General features: G+C 37.0%; 1 protein-coding gene across 1 annotated transcript in view; it reads left to right on the forward strand.

The window, feature by feature from the left end:
* Positions 1-539, forward strand: part of SMPDL3A (sphingomyelin phosphodiesterase acid like 3A) — a 13,275-nt gene extending 12,736 nt beyond the window's left edge. Inside the window, exon 8 of the mRNA XM_085318702.1 lies at positions 3-539. Within this exon, the coding sequence (XP_085174828.1) occupies positions 3-314 (312 nt within the window). The 3' untranslated portion in view covers positions 315-539. The remainder of the gene's footprint in view (positions 1-2) is intronic.
* The last annotated feature ends 11,942 nt before the right edge of the window (positions 540-12,481 follow it).

Below are 12,481 nucleotides of genomic sequence, written 5' to 3' on the forward strand. Positions count from 1 at the left end.
AGGATCTTTGGCAGTTTTATTTGGACCTCAGAGATGCCAACAAGAAAAATGAATCAAACTGGAAATTAGAATACATCCTGACTAAAGCTTATGGCATAGAAGACTTGAAGCCAGAAAGCTTATATGAAATGGCCAAGCAGTTGTCTGTGCCACACAGCAAACTGTTTGAGCAGTATTACAGTAACTTCATTGTGAGTTATGATAAAACCATTGTCTGTGAAGGAGGATGCAAAACCTGCCAGATATGTGCAATCCAATATTTGGATCATTCTTCATACACAGATTGTATCAAGCGGGAAGCACCGTGGAGATGAAGTCTCCAGTGCAATCTGTGTGATACTAACTTTATACTGTGATTTTTAAAGAATCTGTTCGTCCTCTCACTCAAGCGCTGACATGCTGGCATGAAGCCTGTRGATCTTCACGGAATTTCAGGGGAGCAATGAATCTCCCCAATTTTCTTTTCATTCTTGTAAACATATTTTCCTTCCACATCTAAATAAAAGCTGATTGGCTATGTAATAGTGGCCAGATAATTATGCTGTTGTTCAAGGTTCCTCTGCTCAGGCATCACAGTATATGGGAACAGCAGTACTCAGCTCTTTGGAAATCCAGGTCTCTCTTATGAGAGCATGTGAAGGTAGGCAATGTACCCCATTTCAGGCATGGGATTTGTATGGGGATGGATTTCAGCCATATGTCAAGAGTTCCAAACTGAAACCTGCAAAACCCATGCTTACTGAGACTGGAATGCATGATGTCAATGTGATACTAGTATTAGGCATGTCCCTGTACCTGTACCAGCTTTCCTTTTCCCCCATTTAACCCCTTAAATCCATGTGGGTATAGAGGTATATTCTGATGACAGCGTGAACGCAGCTTAAAGAATCACAAATCTCCATCGTGTAAATACTTAATGTACTTTTAGAATGTGCACTAAGGACTGCTTTCTTATGATAAAGCTATGTATGTTGGTACTGCTATCAAATTTACATTCCTTTAAACAAATGTACAAATGTTTAAAGGAATGTAATCTCCAGTTAAGAGATTTTGCAGCAGACCACAAATCAGGTTTAAATTAATTGACATCACTAATTAGATAGTACATACATTCTGATACAATATAGGGAAATATGCTTTTGTCCTGAGGTTTCTCAATTTTTTTTTCATAGTACAATCTAGTTAGTGCAAAGATTATCATACATACCAATTTACAGTTGCACAGACTACCCCTTCCTCTTTTTGTGATTACTTTTTGTGCACAAGGCGATACAATAAGAAAGCAGTTTATTTTAGTATATATAACCAAGAGCAACCATTGCCCATTTTCTGTCACATCAAGAGCTAAGGTTTGGAACCTTTGGTCAATATAAGGCCATGTAAACTTTACTCTAGACAATACTATTCCAGAGTAGCTGGAAGTGTAAYCGTGATTATGAGACAAACTCAGTTATTAACTGCTTATTTTCATGAGATTAAAGCCTTTGTTATAGCTATTGAGGAACTTTCTGGTTTTATTTCCACCCCAGCTTGAATTATTTAGTTGATTATTTCATGAGAAATTTTCTAACTCTACAGTATTCATATCTGTAGACTCAGATGACTGAGATTTGTCATACGTCAATCATCAAAGAGGAAATAGATGATTTGCTGAGTTTGTATTCATCAAATTTTCCAGTCACATTAATGACTAGAAATGCTATTAATAATGCAAAATAGGCAACCCTGTATATTTCAAGTTTTGTGCCTGGATAGGGTATGGGGACATGTAAACTCTTTAGAACTATCTACTCTGGCTAATCTCAAAAGTGTCAGAATAACCAGTTAATCTCAGCTATTAGAATAATTTAAGTTAACATGCATTCCATGCAGACTGTGAGGAAGTACTAGAATGTTTCAGTGGTAAAAGCAGATGATGCCATCAATGTTGGGTGTGTTTCTGATGTTGGGTTTCTCATGGTTCTGTTTGTTAAAAYATTTTTATGTAGCTAATATCCCAAGGGCAAGCGAAGATGTGGGTAGGTAGCATAAGAGCAGTTGAGGTGATAGGATAGCTGAGGCTGCATCAATTTTTCAAACCAGTTTTGTTCAGTTATTTTTCTTTGAACAGCTGTCTCTTTCCCATATCGGTTTGCTTCTGAGATTAAGCTCAAACCATCCCAGAAAATGCTATAAAGATTACCAAATTCTGTTCTCCTACTATGAAGTGTATTATTGTTGAACTTTAGGGAGAGCTGAAATGTATAGTATGAAACATGATTAGTAGCCACAGAACTCCCTGGAAAAACTAGTTTACTACTGATGAGTTGGGTTTTTTGGTTCCTAGATGTCTTTTTCCCCCCAAGGTTCCTTTTTATTTTTTTTTATTATTATTACAGTAGACACTATTTAGTTAGTGAATATGAGCAAATAAATGCCTACAAAGCAAGTTATATGACAGATATATATTTTTAAATAGATAAAATCTGAATTTATTTTGACTTTAGTTCAAGTTAGAGTTGAATGGCACCAGCTGAGGAGGTTGCTTTTGATGCAGCCAGAGGGGTGTATTCACTAGAGAGAATCATTTATCTTAGTCATTTGCTAAGAATCATTATCTTAGTCATCCCTATCTTAGTCATTTATCCACAATGAGCTACATTTAGTTGTTTATCCACAAAAACATACTCTTATTAAGCATAGTGGCATTCTCTGCTTCTCCTCTTGAAGCTATATCCATGGAAATGCAAGCATAACTGGGCAAGGAAGATCTAGGAATGTGTCTGATTGTATCATCTTGTAACTTTGGACATCAAACAGGAAGAGAACTTTTCAGAATGTTACCCTAAAAATCAACAAATAAATGATCCAGACAGTTTAGATGCCATCAGGGTATAAGGAGGAATAGAGGAAGGCCAAGACACTTCTGTATCTCGTGCTTACTTTATTGCTTCCAGGATCTAAGAGTGTTCCAGAGGTAAGTTATCTTTTCCTGACAGAATCTTTAAAAAGAATCATAATAATTAAAAACCAAAGAGGGATGACCATATTAAATTTGTGACCTAGTAACACTTCTTACTCCAGCAGATCAGATTGCTGTTTCATATTTCATACAACATTTTTTATCACTATCTTGAATGAAAGATTTGGAGGAGTGTTTGTAAGGCCACATTGGACAGAAAGACAAATTACACCACCTGGTGGAGTAAAAAGCTTTACATTCAACTAGACCTAAATTCCCTTGAATAAAAGGTCATATGTAAAAATAAGAAGAGTCATTTCTCAGTTATCTGTATTGCATGTACTGCCATGTAGCCCAATTTATCTTGGATATTAGATGATGCCTGACCCTTCCAGGCTTGTCACTTAAGGGAGTCTGAACGCTGAGGTAGATGCAGATCTCAGTCCAGATCTGGAAGATCTGGAGCCTAAGGAAAGGATTCCTGAGGATTCCTTCCACTTAGTGTCTGTGCTTAATTCTCTCCTGAAGTTAACTGAAGCTTATGTCTATTTTGGCAGGTACCACAGGCTAATAGGAATTCCTTCTTTAACAGGAGAGTTGGTACTGAGGAGCTGATGTCAACGCTGCCAATTTCATTAGAGGTTCAAGAATATTAAGTGTACTCCTGAAGCTCAGCTGCTAACTTAGTTTCAGCTGAAAGGAATCCAGGTTTGTGCTCCAAGAGCACTCTACAAGGTGAATAAAACCATGATAAATTCAGGTTGGAAGTGCACTCCTGATCCAAACAAAATGTGGAGGCACCCTGAGGTCAAGGTTTATTGCTTTAGACTGGGACACTGAGTTGTGCCCGGATGTGATCTCATCACATGCAATCCCTTGTGATCCATTTCTCAAGTGGACAAATGGTGAGTACATAGCATCTTGAAGGATGAATATCCAGTTTTACACAGACCCTTTTCTATTTCCACAAGGTGACTCATCACATCTATCTAAGAATGATTTTTTTGGAATTCTCTCTCATGCCCAGTCAAGAGGAACTATGACAGTATCAGTGAAGAAAGGGACTGTAACTGTATAAATAAGATCAGTTACTTTCCAATCTCACTTTCGGGTAAGATGGAAACTAGCTTTTATGTGCTTAATGCTACAGCTTTCAGGAAGAGAATGGTACTTTAGATAATTCACTACTCATCTGTCAGCTCCAGCTTTTCTGCTCTTTAAGAGGAATATCCTACTTATAAATCCTATCCAGTTTTGTTATTTGCTTGTCTGCAAAGAACCCTRGTGTGAAATGAATGTTGTTCTCATGTGAATGTGTGTGTGAAATACTGCAGCTGCAGAAGTTCAGAGAAAACGTGTAACAAAAAATTAACCAAAAATGTGACCAGTCATACGTATATTTAGTTCCTGATGGGTGGGAATGGCAGAGGCACTGTATTGAATGGAAGTTGACAGTGCATTACTGGACACCTTGCATCAATTCCTGTGGAATACGCAGTTCTCAGGGCTACTCCTGCAGATATCAGGAGAATGATCACAGATAGGATGGATCATGCCATAGGTGGCTGGCTGAAATCACAAGAGGGTAGTCACTTATAACCAAAAATACAAAACAAACCAACTGGAAATATGACAAAACCCTAACTCAAAGTATGTAATGAAGCACTGGAAAGAGCACTGATGTTATTAAATGCTTACTTTAGATATGGCCAGTTAYGGATATTGCAGTGCAACTAATGTTGCTTTCAGGGGTAGAGCWGTATTTAAAGACTGTTTAGAAAATTTCTTCTACTGTTTGCATTTCTATTTAGTTGTACTCTGAATCTAGCTGTCAAATGTGTTACAGTTAAACACTAGAATATTCTTCTATCATATTCCAGTTTGCAGTTGATGAAAATATGGACACTATTTTCTCAAACTGGATAAATTATTTGCTGGATTTTAAAGCAACCACTTCGACAACAGGAATAATCAGCTGGAGAAATTTCAAATGTGGTGGATCTAGTTTAAAAAAAAAAAAAAAAAAAAGGTTTATTCTGAAAAACCTTCTGGGATTACAGTATATTCCACTAGAATAAAAGCAGTACCATCTTGAGATTTTGCACAATGAGATATGCAAAGTGGGGATTTGTACTTGGGCCTGTCTCCTTTCCCCTGAAACACTTGCTATGCATCTGTCGTTGTGTTGACTAGGCTTTCTTATTCTACCTGGGAACTGAAGAACTTTCTAAATTAAAAGTTTCATTGGAACTGTTACTTTTCTTTGAAAAATTCTGATACTGGCACTGAAAACTGTTAAGCAATTCTCAAGAACAACTCCCACATACAATGTAGTTTGATTGTTGCCAAGCTACCCTGGATATTTGCCTGTATAGCATTGCTTTATGTCATGTAGGTACATACTAACTGACTTAAGCATAAAAAACAAATCAAATGAATGGAAATCATGCTCCTAGATCTACTGATCTGATGTTTGCTGACTACAGCTACCCACCACTTACAATATATTTCAAGGGAGGTGGGGCACTATGCACATTTYGGGTTTTGGTGTTTACAAGATAATTTAGAAAAGCCTAAGGCTGCTAAATGATGGCAGTTTCTTTAGACTCTTTTATAGGCATTAAACTTTCCCAGATCTCCAATGTTCAGTGTAGCAGAATCTTCCTTAAATATGTTGCCTCCATCATTGGCATGCCCCTCATGTGGAGGTGGTGATAGTTGTGTTGCTCAAAATACACGCAGAGAGACTCTTCTTCCAGATGGGTATGATATTCTAAAGCTCTTGCGCACTGCTCTGTTTTTTTTATAACCTATAAGATGGAAAGTGTTCATATTTAGATACTTTTCAAAAATCTTCGCTAGTTGACTTATCATTCCTATTTTCCTGGACTTTTCTGAATGAAATTGTCTCATATATTAGAATATTTCATACCTATGAAAACTGCCACTTGCCATAAAGTTTTTTTCTAAATCAGTTGAAACCTGAGACTTCAGTGAAAATTCCTGTTCAAAGATTCTGATGTTGTTGCAGTTGATTGCAATGAAACATGCTTTTTACCTAGCCTTAATTGAAATGCTGCGAAGAACATTTAACTTACTCTCACAGGAGGGGATATTTGATGTTGTTTTTACATCAACCTAGCTGAAACCTTCCAACATTTCTAGCAGACTTTGTTGATAGCTAACAAGACATATTTCAAGCTGTCTGTTCGTAGCAAAGTCTCTTTTTTTTTTTTTTTTTTTAATAGTTGAAAGTATTTATTCAGAGCTTGAAATTCTAGACAGGCACAGGATTTTGCTTGGAATAATTGCCAATGTACCATGGAGGACTTGTCTATAGTAGTTTTTTGTGTTTCTCCCCTTTCCAATTCCYTGTCCAAAGCAAATTTCTGCTAAGCAGTGTTGAAAAACCATAGCAACTATCTTGTGACAGATCTAAGTAGGTTTTGTTCTTTAGAGGATCCATTAATCACTTATATTGCCCCCAGCCCACAATCCCCTCCAATGTGACTCTGAGAATTTTATGTTGAAAACTGCTGCTAAATATTTGTATGAGTTAAGCGCTCCCCTCAAAGCAATCCGTATAGGAAGTGGTATGTGTTATTCATAGTATGTGTGGTAGTGTATGGCTTCAGGAGTGCATGGATTCTTATTACTAGGAGAAAGAAGTTTTTGCCTTAATCTCAGCAGAGGGAGGAGGAGCAGGAGCAGTGGAGTTTGCCTCTAGTGCGAAGGCGGCAGAGCTGGCAGAGCAGCAGGGGAGAGCAGAGCATGGTTAGTGTGCTCATTAAGGCACATATCTGGGCCATCAGGCTGTGTGCGCTGGCACTGGAGACCTGTTCATCACTCAGTAGGTTCCTCTGCTCATTCTAGCAGCACAAGTTCCCTGATCTGAGCAGCTATTTGAATGGTCGTTACTTGTCTCCTTTTGACTTCAGCTGATCTCTGTAATAATTCTGTTAAATGTCAGATATCACTTGTTACTTTTTGCATAGGATCAGTTCAAATTAAAACAAATTTTCAGTGGAGCTGCTTGTTCAGGATATGTCAGCAATGAAGCTTTGATCCATTAGAGCAATCAGACAGTTCCCATTCACTTCTTTCTTCTACTTCAGCATCAGACCTTTTGACCACAATAAAAATCCAGTCTATTGGAGTCCATATTCTTGAATATATCATGTCTACATGACAGAACAGTCACTTCAATAATATTCAGAATTTTGAGTCTCAAAAAATCAATAATTAGAAATATCAGAATTTGGCTGTCCCTGTATCCTGATTTTCAATATTTACTCTAGATGCGCAAACAGTAAAAACATTAGAACAGAAAGTATTTCCATACTCAGTTTGCTACTTTCATATGATTTCACAAAAGCAATTGCTGTGTGGTTAGATGGGTTAGAAGCAAAAGTAGTTTTTTCTACACAGAAGACAGGTGGTCTTCAGCTCTCCCAGTGTTTTGGAGTGCTGTTTGGACAGAAAATTGGATCCCATCTTACCTAATGATTTATGTGAAAACATGTCAGTGCTTTTCAGTGCCTCAGAGGAGTGTTTTCCCACACAAATTTGCATATCTGCTCTAGTGTTGTCTTCATGTCTTTACACTAAGCTGTGTTTTGCAGCCTCTTCTCATCATGGGACAAAAATAGCATAAACAGTCTGGATCTCATGGTATGCCATTTCCTTTGCAGATACTTTGATGGCCTTAACTGCATTCAAAGCCTCTTTGCTTTGCTTTCTCTCCCACATGGCTTCTAAGGCTGTTAGAGGGAGACCTTGTCCTTTTTTCCTATAAGCTGGGGTGAATTCTGTCAGTGCCAGTGGAGGTGAAAATCTGTTACTTCAGCTGTAGTTAGAAGACTATTATTRTATTGCTGCTAAATGAAACCTCATGACAGATTCTTTCGGACTCAGTCTCTGAAAATCCTCCTCTTAGATTTGTTTTCAGGTGATAATTTTTTCTAACATCTCGTGTGTGTGTAGGCTGGGGTGAGAGAACAATGTCCTGACCTTAAATTACAGAGTTTAGCTCTGTGTACTCTTGTTGCACGTTCAGCTTGAAGAATGATCTCCACTCATTTTCTTTGTTCAGGCACAAAAAGCACCTTTAATTTATCCTAGCATAGGTAAGAGTGTTTAACGTCCTTTTAGAAATGTGATTCCATAGATTTTGTTCTGTTCACATGTATGTTAGGATGTACTGTTGAAGACAATTCCTGGAAATCAAGATAAGGTGCAGTAAGAAGCATGAATTAATTGATGCTAATTGACTATATGGCTGATCCTCAGAATTTGGCGCAACTCCAGTGAAGTCAGAATGAAGTCTGAGCCTATGTAATTTTAGCCAGGATATTCATATCCTGGATAGAGGAGAGAGCAAATAATATATAGACTCCAAACTATGCTTTCCATTAATTTGTTAGGGTGCAAAAAGCCTTCATATATGTGTGTGTGTGTGTTTGTGTGTGTATGTATGCATGTGTGACCACAAGGCAGGCAAGAGAGGGTCGGATACTAGCAGAGAGAGGCAGTCAAGGTTCATAAGGAGGTAAACAGGATAGATTTAATACAGGACTTAAACTATAAGCTGCACAGGGAGTTGTGGGAACTGTGTGGAGAAGTCAGTGACGGGAGGCTGCTGGAAGTATGGATTGGATGCGTGGACTTGCACAGTTGGGTTGCACAGGCGGGACTCAACTCATTGTTCCTAAGGGCCCCTTAAATCTACTATAGCTATTTCCTTATCTCAGCTGTGCTAACCTTGAACAGCTACAGCCCAGGAAACAGCTAGACCTTGTTGACAAAATGAAATATACGTGCTTGGCCCTGATGGGAATTTGGGCAGTGTGTAGTTTTCACATGCTTGACCTGCTACCATGTACTCTGCTAGTCACTGACTCCTGGACAGATCTGCCACTGGTGTTCTCACTACAACATGTATATGTGTGTGTGTATATRTGTATATATATGTATTTATATATTTATATAAATGCCAAATACATACAAGAACTGGAAACAGTAATTTTACTTTAGACTTTTTCGTTGTGGAATTAGGCCCTATACTTGTTAAACTCATAAACTCATTGCTTCACTCTATGCCTGCTGTTGTGGCTTTCAGTGTCTGGCCAATTTTTATTTCAAGAATATCCTCATATTTTTGTCTGTCCAAAGTTAGTAACACTGCCACTCACTGGTATGCAAAATTATAAACCACTTGAATTTAGTGGTTAGGGAATATATTCTAATCTTTACATATACTATATGCAATGCACAACATTATACGAAGAATCATACAAAATCATGAAAAATTCCTTTTATTTTCCAGTGTAGGTCTCCGGGTGCTCAGAAACTGTAAGAATTTCTGTTTCCCTGTAAAGATGATACTAATTACTCGGTCTCACTTTTTTTACTTTCACTCTCTCTATTCTCCACTCATTCATCTTCCAGTTATGAATTGCTAGCATTATGAAGAAAGCACACTCTTCATTTTGTTGAATGTTGTAAAATACCACTACAATCATATAAGAATTTGTGCTGTTTCTGGCAGAAAGCAGTTCTATCAACAATGTGGTCTTTTGTTTGCCAGGAGCATAGTAGCAAATGGATTATGTGTAACAGCCATCTATAGTGCCTTTATTTCATCTCCATTCATTCCCTACGTGTTTTGCACTGCCTTTAATGAGGCTGCCTGAACTGTGGTAACCCCATGGTACATTTGTAAGCAAGAGATATTAGATGAATCAGCCCCTTCTAGGACTGCATTATGAGGTAATCTCCTTTCATTACAGGATTTATTTTATAGGTGGTAGAGCTCAGTGAGAAGATGCTTTAGGCACAGACAGTACTTATCTGCTCTGTAAGGCCAAGTTCAGGTCTGCATGAATATGAAGCTGCTTTCCCACAGTCAAATCTCCATTTGTTGCATGGCTTGAAAYACAACCTTTTTTGTGCATGACCTCTCCTTTGCTCCCCTTCTGATTCAGTCTCATACTAGAATGATTGATTGTTCTTTATAAAATACTCCATAAAAACTATTTTACTTCCACATCAGCATGAAAACTTGAGTCCCTGCATAAGAAACAAATACAAAAACAAGCACCTCACATCAGAATGAATAGCTTCTTCCTTCGCCTTTCTGAAGTGTGAAGATTTGCTTTCTGGAACTGAAAATGTTTGTTCGCCTGGTAATACAACYCACTGTTGCAAAAAACAACCAATCACTCATTCATATAAGTATAAATAGATGCCTTCTTTTTTCCTCTGAAGGCCCCTATGAATGCTTTACTTTTCTTTTTATAACATTGTTTGCAGATTTTAACATAAGAAAACAGTATCCACAAGTGGTAGAATGCCATATTTAGTGGTATTGTTAATGTTAATTGTAATTATATTGTATGAATATAATCTGTTCTCATGATCTCTTTGTTCTGCTGCTCCTCAGTCACTATCAGAATCAAAAACATGTAGTTTTTGCATAGGAAATGTTGTTACAATAACAAAGATACTTGTAAGGACAACAATGAAGTAGTTAAAGCCACCGGGAAGCTCATCATCTTCTTCTCTGGAGATATTTTCTGTATGTTGCACTAAGTGCTTAGCTGTTACAAAGTCTAGTGTAGCTTGAGCTATTGTTTTTAAACAGGAAAAGCAGTGAACAAATTCAAGGCAGTGGAAAAGATAAAAGAGATGCAATTGCTTTGGATAACCTCTAGAATAACACCAAAGGTTCAAGTGTTGAAGAATTCACTGTTGTCARATTTTCAAATCTCATGGCTGGAAGGGTGGCTTTGGCAAAGGATGGTTGGCAGTAAACTCGGGCTGAACCATGAACTGCTTAATCTTAACAAGGTACTTAAAAGCAGAGTTCTGCAAATAACACCTTGAACTAATTATACTCTTTGTTAGCTAGCAATAGTGAGTAGCAAAGCCCTGAAGTTAAAAACATCATGAAGAAAAAGGGAGAGGTCTTACAAGATAGCTTGGTTTTATAGGAAAGGAAAAAGTGTATTTGTGAGGACAAATTAGTTAGCAAAGAACTGCTTGGAGGAAGATTTTATTTTATTATTTTATTTTATTTTATTTTATTTTATTTTATTTTATTTCTTTCAAATCAACTCCAAACATTCCCCTCCCCAATTCCATTTTGGATAAAATACAAAGTGGCAGGGAAATGAAGCATTCTCCGGTTATTTTATTTTTATTTTTGCTTTTTAATAGAAAAATCATCTCCATTTTACAAAAAATTTAGTATCCGGTTTTACTGGTGCGGTCTCTCTAAGGTATGTATTTCCTTGCTAYCATACATGCRTGTGTTTGCATGTATCAGCTATACATAGGTAAAGAGAGACAGGGATACTAATGGATGGATGCATTTGCTTTAGATAATATGTCAATTTTGACTTCTCCTTTTTTTTTTTTTTTTTTTTTTTTATTTTTTATTTTTTTTTTATCAGTCTCCAAATGCCAGTACTTGGAAATGAGAGAGTGAACTGCCCAGAAGGCAGCTTCTGAAATCCTGACTGAATGTGTTCATTACACTTTATGGACATGAAGAGTTGTTGAGCTGCAGCAATAAGCAGCACCTGAATGTGCTTGAGAAATGGACTGTAAAAGAAGAATACAAATGTATTTTGGAAGCACTTACAAAGGCTAATGAAAAACTTGGGGGGAGGGATTTTTTTAATTGATATTTGTGTTACTGGGTGATAAGCATGGGTTTACTTGTTAGTGCTTTTCTGTTTATTTACTGTTATTATACTTYGACTCTACATTTTAATTAGTATGAAGGCATCCAGATCAAGCATCTGGGTACTTATTTCCATTATAGTTAACAATTAATGAATTAATTTCCAGCATTTAATGAGATTGAATTTAAAGACAGCACGTTTCAAACTCAAGACTCTGGAAGGAATTTAAAAGGATGAAACTATATGCTGTCAGATACCTATTATGGAAGTTTAAATGATACTCTATCTTGGTAAGCTGTAATGAAAAGTAAGTTGAGCAGTACTTTAGAAGCTGATCTTTTTAAAGTGAAGGACTATTTTAGATGACACAGAGTGCTCAATTCTTTCCATCCACTCTCTTTCCTTTTCCTTTTAGATTCCGTGTTGTTTAGTTATTTGCCCCTCTGAAAATGATTTGCAGAGCTTCCATTGCTTTTCGTCCACTCCAGGTCTATCAAGAGACTATTGTGACCAACAAAATATTTGGGTCTGTCACCACAGGAGTCAATCTTTAATGGGCTGCATGAAGACAGAATAAAGACTGAGAAAGTAAAGTTAGTTAACAAGTTAATTAACAAACATAAATACTGTATTGACTGCCTTCTCCTGTGAAAGAACCTCATATGTTTAATAAGCTCTTTCTATGTCAAGAGACTGGCAAGATCACACAGTAACAGCATGAGAACAGTTGAGCATCTTTCTATGGTAGCTTTCAAAGTTAGAACTGGAAATTCCATCATAAACAATCATCAAATTTTTAATTAAAGATCTTTTAATTTTTGAGAATAATAAGTACTTTTAAGTCAAAATGAAA

The sequence above is a fragment of the Rhea americana genome, unplaced genomic scaffold, assembly GCF_003343005.1.
Source record: "Rhea americana isolate MKP2758 unplaced genomic scaffold, rheAme1 scaffold_117, whole genome shotgun sequence".
NCBI lineage: Eukaryota > Metazoa > Chordata > Aves > Rheiformes > Rheidae > Rhea > Rhea americana.